Below are 7,114 nucleotides of genomic sequence, written 5' to 3' on the forward strand. Positions count from 1 at the left end.
AAAAATTTATTTCGTCAAAGTATTTGCAATTTTTGATTAATTTTTCACATATAAAAATTACGACAAGGAAAAATAAAATACTGAAATGTTTTGATTTCAATGTATTTTTCTAAAATGTGGGATAATATTAATAAAAGTATAAGATACAGATACGAGTGAGATAATAACAAAAACAGATTAAAATCTTTACCATAAGAAAACAATTATTATGCACGAAGTCACCGATATATTACTGGCATAATGTACAATCGAATATGACATTAATATATCGGTTTACTTTTTATACATTTCGTTTTTTTTTTTTTTCCTCATTTTTACAAACATCAACAGGAAAGGGAATAGGAACCTTTCTTTTATACTTGTGCCCATTTTGCTTGCCACATTAAACAATAAAGTGTCTTTACATAACTATAATAATGTATATTTGTTTCGTTTTGCAAACACTTGGTTTTGTGAACAGAAATAATAGATAGGACTCTTCATTTAGTCGGACTAGCAATATCGGCAAAACATCATATCAGGCTAGTTCTCAACAATTGTACGATCAGTGAATTGCAGTGGCTTTTCTTTTCTTAATAAAGCTAATTTTGCACATAACCACTTTGTGTATAATAGACTCGATAATAAAGCGTTTTACTTCGCCAAAGTGAATATGAATTATCAAATTTAAGAAGATATACACCCTGTAACGAATAAATATATAACAACATATGATAATTTACAAAGATTTGAATGTTTTTGAAAAATATTATTTACCTGTCCTGGATATCTATGACTTCCCGCATAGATTTCATCTTGCGAATCTCTCCTAAAAGTCTATAAAAACATTATATGTATAGCAAAAAAAATATTATTAATATAGAAATAATTATATTTCTCTTTTATCTTATTATGCCGGATACTATTAAAAGAGAAAATAGTGATACATAGATATACTTACAGGTACTACCATACTTGTAGGTGGTGGCGATGGTTTATAATCAGATGGAATCGAACCATTTGCTATTCCACTTTCTAAATCATCTCTTGTTTCATAATCATCATCCTCCTCATCCTCATCCTCAGACTCGCTAATATGTACTGATACTTGATTGGTTTCCGGTTTTGACCACTCAAAGAACACTCCAAAACCAATGTCATAGTTATCTGTTGCAAATTCCCAAAACAAATAAGAGCCATCTTCATGTGTTGGTACTCTAACTGTTACTGTTTCTCCATGTCCAACCTTAATAACTGCATCGCTATCTTCTCTCCTAATAGTATTTTTAAATTCTTCTACACCCCCTCTAGTCCACATTTCTGGTGGAGCTATAGGTGGATAATCTTGCAAGTCATCAGAATCTTCCTCATTTAATTGAGTTGTTTCGCTTGTTTCTTTCTGTTCTTCCTTATCAGCATTTTCTATAGTGGCAGTGGTCATTTCTGGGGTTTGATCTTCTATGAGTAACTGGTTTTGACGCAATTGTTGCATATATTGATGATAATGTTGTTCTTGTAACTGCCTTATTAGTACACCTTGTTGCTCTGGATTTCCAGGATATTGTTGTTCTGCATACATTTTAAATTGATAATACGTTTGTTGATTTAAGGCATCTTGAATTTGTCTCCTCTGAATTTCTTCCTTTAATCTAGCTTCTTCCTCTTTCTTTTTTTGCTCATTTAATTCTTGTAATCTTCTTTCTTCTTCTAATTTCTTTGCTTCTTCCTCTTTTTTCAGTCGTAATTTCTCCTCAATATCTCTTTTTTGTGCTTCTACAACTGTTCTAAATAATGGGCATAATTTATCTAACAAAATTATAAATCCTTCCATTGCTTGTTCCTTAGATATATCTCCTAGATTTTGCCATGCCAAGCGTCTATCCTTTCCAATTACATCCAACACACCTAAAGGTGGTGCATTTTCTGCAGTACATTTCCCATGTGTTACTTGCTGAGTAAAAGCTACTAGTTTTAATTTGTCTTCATAAGACAAATGGACAGCTTTACCCTCCTTCTCTATAATTATCATACAATTTACACAAATTATTATCAATTACATCAATATTAAAATAATTAATTTTTATTTACTTATTAGCAATCAATAAAAAGAAAATACAAGTACACAAAATCAACACAATAATCATTAGTAAAATTCTCATGTATTCAATACTTTAATATGTTAGCAATGTATCATATAACAATGCAATAACGCGTATAAATAGGGACATGTCATTTTTCTAATATTAATTTAAAGAAATGAATAACGAAACTATTCTAATAAACTGTCAATATAATTGATTTACCTTTGTAGAAATTAACTGCAATTTTATATAATTCTTTAGTTTCGAAACCCCATAGTCGAGGTACCAGCTTCTTTCCATTTTCGCTATCATCCTCGTTTTTCGTTGATTCCTCTCCTGATATCGTCAATTTCTCGATTTTCTTTCCTATTGAGAAAATGTCACCATTGGTGCCCGCCATTTGCAATTGCACTGACACGTCAAACACTGTTGTTAGAACTGCCCTAACCTTCTATTTTTGACAGTACACCGCAATGGAAACATTTCTAAAATTTCTGTGAAAATCATGCAACGAGAAAAGTACTGTATTCGCAAATATATCATCATACAGTACTATTTTTACAATAACATTTATACATATATATACAATATTAATAATTCAAATTCTTATATAGATCAATTGCCGTATCTTAAGAACGTCGAATTACACTGATTAGAAGTTAATAGAAGACAGAATGATTTTTAAAAATAGATTTAACTTTTTTTCGTAATATTAGTGGAAAAAATTCGAATTGAAATAGATTAAATTGTTCATAGAATTCATTTTTAAACTGTTGATTTTTTTAATATCCAATTTTTAATTCGAAATAAAATTTTCGCGGTTAATTCAAATTAATTTAATCGCGATTAATTTCAATGATTTGAAATTTATTTTACTCCCTTACTATCAAATTGAAAAAAATCTTAAAATTTTAAATATTTTAAAATTTGAAAGAAAAAAAAAGATAATTAACTTCTTACAGATAAAATATCTGTAACGAACTAATTTTTACTTAATATTTTTTTTCTTAAAATAAAATTTCATAATATCGTAATAATGTTATGGATGAAAAAAGAATAGTTTTCCGATTAAAATAATTAATTTGACCTTCAAGTTTCTCTCACTATTTCACCTACATAAAAATTAACGAATATATATATTCCGTTATACTTTGTCCTCATTCACCGGTCGATGGTTCAATTAAAATCCACCGACGATGCTACTAGTTCCAATCCCTATCTGCAGATGTCTCTGAATTCGGGAGCAACATGTTTAGTCGGCGACCGAGTGTCGCGAGTGTAGTTCGTTAGTGTAGCGAGTTGGTTATCTTTCAGCGTGCGAAGCGTAATGTAGAGGCGCGGGAGAGGCAAAAGCGTACGGACGCTTTCGATTCCGTGGGAGATCTCGTCAGACCTGGCGGACAGATGCGTGCGAGGCGAAGTACACTTCAGCGGCTTCAGTGTGCCACTGATTGTGAGTAGCAAAGCTTAGTGAGCGCGCGCGCGCGTGCGAGCGGCAAATTGTGTGGATCTTTTTCGTGTTTTTTTCGACATGGCAGGGATATACCGTTATCCATGAACGTTTCTCCATCTCAATGCCTCCCCTAAAGGTGTACACATCGAAGGGTATTCCCTAAACACTGAACTGAGATCGATCAAGAGGGGAACCGGTACATGGAAGTTTCCTCGTAGGGAGAACAACGCGGATACAGCAACCGGAGAAGCGATCCTGCAGAGCAAGGTTAGGTGAGTACTCTTATGATCCGGCATTGTTTTAATCGCGTGGTACGCCGCGTTTTACGCGTTCCTCCCGCTGCATCGATTTTCGACCTCGTATACCAGCCAGATTTTTGTCCTGTCAACCCCTAGTTGATCCGTTTTTATTAGTTTGTTGTGTTTTGTCGCACTATAGTCAAACGCTTGTCCGTGCGGCGTACATATACTTACAAAAGCGTAATATATTTACATGCCACACCACCGTATATTGACACTTAGGTGTGTACACTTTGAGGGACACAGGTGAATGGAAAGGACTCTCTAGTATGCTGTGCGAGAAATTCTCTAGAAAACGTGACGTGATGGTTCAGTGGGACGCGATCGCTTCGAAGGAAGAATTGATCGACTCGCATTGCAGTCGCTGTCGCCACTGACACTTTAATAAATCTGCGGACCTTTAAAGGTTTAAAGGCTTGACGCTAATCGATGTTTAAATGCAACGTGATTGAACGCTAATCTGTTTAGAATTATTGCAAAAGATTCGAATGAAATCTTGATATACGTGCATAAATATGTTTCTTGTATCTTTTTACACTGTGTATTATTTTACATCATTTCAAAGGCATTTAACGTTTCAATTTCTTATTAATTGTTAATTTTTCCACACCAAACGAGGTGTGGAAAATACAGAATTCACAACGGTTGTTAAACTCATTGTCTTCGTTTTTTCCTCTCTTTGATCTTTTTTTTTTTATCTCATTAACGTTTCTATTAGAATAAAAATTGTAGATTCCGTTTTTAATCATCTTGTAATTTCTTAATAGCAATTTTCTCGTTCCATGTTTCTTCATCTATGTATCATTAAGCTGCGTTTTTAATTATTTTCTATATAACGTCTGTAGAGAATAACGACCGAATTTCGAAATTTTTATCTCTTTTTGAGACGAATAAATTTATTCGAAAAAAAATTAACTAATATTTTTCGAGTTAATGACAAAAAAGAACGAGGGGGAGGGAAAAAAAAAAAGGATACGAAGCATCAGAAACTTGTTACTTCCATCTAGTCAGTGGTTTTTCGTTTTTCTAAAAACGATTTCATTGTATTTCATATTGAAATCCAGGAACACGAATCCTTTGTTAATATTTACGAGGCACGTAATTACGCCGGATCGGCCGAATTTCATTTGGCTCGGATTAATATTACCACGCCTGCGTTGAAATTAGAATTTTGCACGTTCGTTTCGATCGTTTCGATATTCGATGTATTTGATCTGCTCGATTTCATGATTTTACACCGCTTTAAATCCTATGGAAAACGAAATTGTGGAGGGAGGGAAAGTTAAAAAAAAAAAAAGAAACGGTATTTGTAAAAATTAAAAATTAAAACGGTATTTTTAAAAATTTAGAAATCGTTCATTTTTGAAAAAAATGTAAAAATACAAGAATCAAAATGTGGATTCGTTGTAATTTCATTCAGAATAATTTTAAGAGATTAAAAATTCAAAAACTATTCAATAATTTTTCATTTTAAATTCTCCCGAGCAATATAGAATTGGACTTTAAGAGGAGAAGATAAAAAAAAAAAAAGAGAGAAAAACAAACTTATCTTATTAGAGCAAGAAACGCAAAGTTTATTTAACAATTCTGACGTCGATACATCTTTTTTTTTCGATGTTTTCATTATTATTTAATTAATAAACTCATAACACGATACCGACAAGTGATAGTTAATTCAATTTAGACGTGGTACAAAATCTAGGTTAGTTCCAGATTAGAATTAAATTAAAATTAAATTAAACCACTAACAGGAACAAACTTGTTGTAACGTTTTATTTGAGAAATTTTATCGCTAAAGAATAATATTATCGATAAATTCATCATCGATTATTGGCATCTTCTTTAACGACTAATAAAATTGAAATTAAAATTCCATATTTCTTTTTCGTATAATATTCGAACTATCGAATATTATATTCTAATTATAAGGTTTAAAATAATCGATGAAAATAACATGTTTTTATTATCTTCAATACCAATCTATATATTTTATATATGTAATATTATGTAATATATTCTCTTTAATACAAGGAATGATAGAAGTTTGCAATTTGCAAGCTTTTCGTCGGTATCGGTATATCTATATTTAGCCGAGGGCGTATTTCATAACCAGGTCCTCAAGTTTTGTAGGGCAAGCATCAGAATATACCTATAGCTCGCCCCGTTTAATCGAGTTTGATCTCCCTGGCCAGTCATCTTCCATTTACCAACTAACGCGCCATGATTATCTACAAATTTATCTTTCTTCCTTCCTTTCTTTTTTTTTTTTTTTTTTTTTTTTTTTTTTTTTTTTCTTTTTTTTTTTTTTTTTTTCTTTTTTTTTTTTTTTTTTTCTTTTTTTTTTTTTTTTTTTCTTTTTTTTTTTTTTTTTTTCTTTTTTTTTTTTTTTTTTTCTTTTTTTTTTTTTTTTTTTTTTTCTTTTTTCTTTTCTTCTTCAAATGAAACTTTCTCTCCCTTATCTATTGTCGATAAAGATAAAAATCGAATTTCGTTCTTTTCTTTCGTCTTTCAAATCGGCTTTGAAATCTAGAAAAAAATATTTGATATCTCTGATCATCGTTTCGATCATCGTTCGAATAATCATCTTTTTTTCTTTTTCTTTGTCATTTCTCAAGGAATAAGTTTGGAATAAATAAGATTTAAAAAAAAAGATTCTATTTTTTTCGTTTTATAATTCGTTCTATAGTGGACATTGTATCAGCAGTTCGAGTCCTTTCACATTGTTCGAGATACACGTACGTGGATACAGGGAAGCTCGAGGAAACTAGGCCAGACTGGACTTCCTTTCTCGTTGAATACGTAGAAAATTCGTAAAGGAAAAATGATATATATATATATATAGCTTCTTATGATTTTATCTATCGTCGAAAAACGAGTTCTCGTTGGGTATCCTGCGGAAAAATCTCGAGAAAATAGAACTCTTCGTTTCTCTAAAAAACTCGTAACTAAACAATATACATTCCGGGATCGATGATTCGTTCATTTTAAAATAATTTTTACACAGTAAACGGAATATATAAAATTATCTGTCGAGCTAAAATAGTACATCCTGTTAAATTTATCAATGATACGAATGTAATAATATTCTCGGAAATAGAAGGATCGCAGAATTTTCCGTGTTTCGAATAGTTAATAATAATTATTACATTATCTCTCGAGTACATCGAATCGATCGATCATTATTTATCGAGAAATTCGAAATGGAAATAAGAAATAATTTGCATTTGGATAGGATGAAAAAAACGCATAGGAGAGAGAGAGAGAGAGAGAGAGAGAGAGAGAGAGAGAGAGAGAGAGAGAGA

At 31.4% G+C, this 7,114-nt stretch overlaps 2 protein-coding genes across 3 annotated transcripts in view; one reads left to right on the top strand and one right to left on the bottom strand.

Annotated features, from left to right (window-relative positions):
- Window positions 1–283: 283 nt before the first annotated feature.
- LOC102675462 (Golgi resident protein GCP60) lies at window positions 284–2,594 on the bottom strand. The gene is made up of 4 exons (XM_006617796.2): window positions 2,283–2,594; window positions 941–1,995; window positions 757–816; window positions 284–683 (listed from the first exon to the last, which is right to left on the bottom strand). Exons 1-4 carry the CDS (start codon window positions 2,458–2,460, stop codon window positions 582–584), a joined length of 1,395 nt encoding a protein of 464 aa, XP_006617859.1. The 5' UTR covers window positions 2,461–2,594; the 3' UTR covers window positions 284–581.
- A 708-nt stretch (window positions 2,595–3,302) lies between these two features.
- The window catches only part of LOC102675172 (probable beta-hexosaminidase fdl), a 33,526-nt gene continuing 29,714 nt past the window's right edge, over window positions 3,303–7,114 (top strand). Inside the window, exons 1-2 of one of the 2 annotated variants that reach the window (XM_031511525.1) lie at window positions 3,303–3,513; window positions 3,650–3,780. In XM_031511525.1, coding sequence (XP_031367385.1) covers window positions 3,465–3,513; window positions 3,650–3,780 — 180 coding nt within the window. In that variant the 5' untranslated portion in view covers window positions 3,303–3,464. The remainder of the gene's footprint in view (window positions 3,514–3,649; window positions 3,781–7,114) is intronic. The other variant, XM_031511524.1, reaches the window with a different exon arrangement.

This window comes from Apis dorsata, unplaced genomic scaffold (assembly GCF_000469605.1).
Source record: "Apis dorsata unplaced genomic scaffold, Apis dorsata 1.3 scaffold_326, whole genome shotgun sequence".
NCBI classification, from domain to species: domain Eukaryota; kingdom Metazoa; phylum Arthropoda; class Insecta; order Hymenoptera; family Apidae; genus Apis; species Apis dorsata.

Bases quoted from the DNA above. Each gene is read 5' to 3' on its own strand.
- LOC102675462 (XM_006617796.2), bottom strand. From the start codon at position 2,460: ATGGCGGGCACCAATGGTGACATTTTCTCAATAGGAAAGAAAATCGAG. The intron at 1,996-2,282 runs GTAAATCAATTA...TGATAATTATAG, and splicing joins TGCAGTTAATTTCTACAAAG to AGAAGGAGGGTAAAGCTGTC. The intron at 684-756 runs GTAAATAATATT...TATTCGTTACAG, and splicing joins GTCATAGATATCCAGGACAG to GGTGTATATCTTCTTAAATT.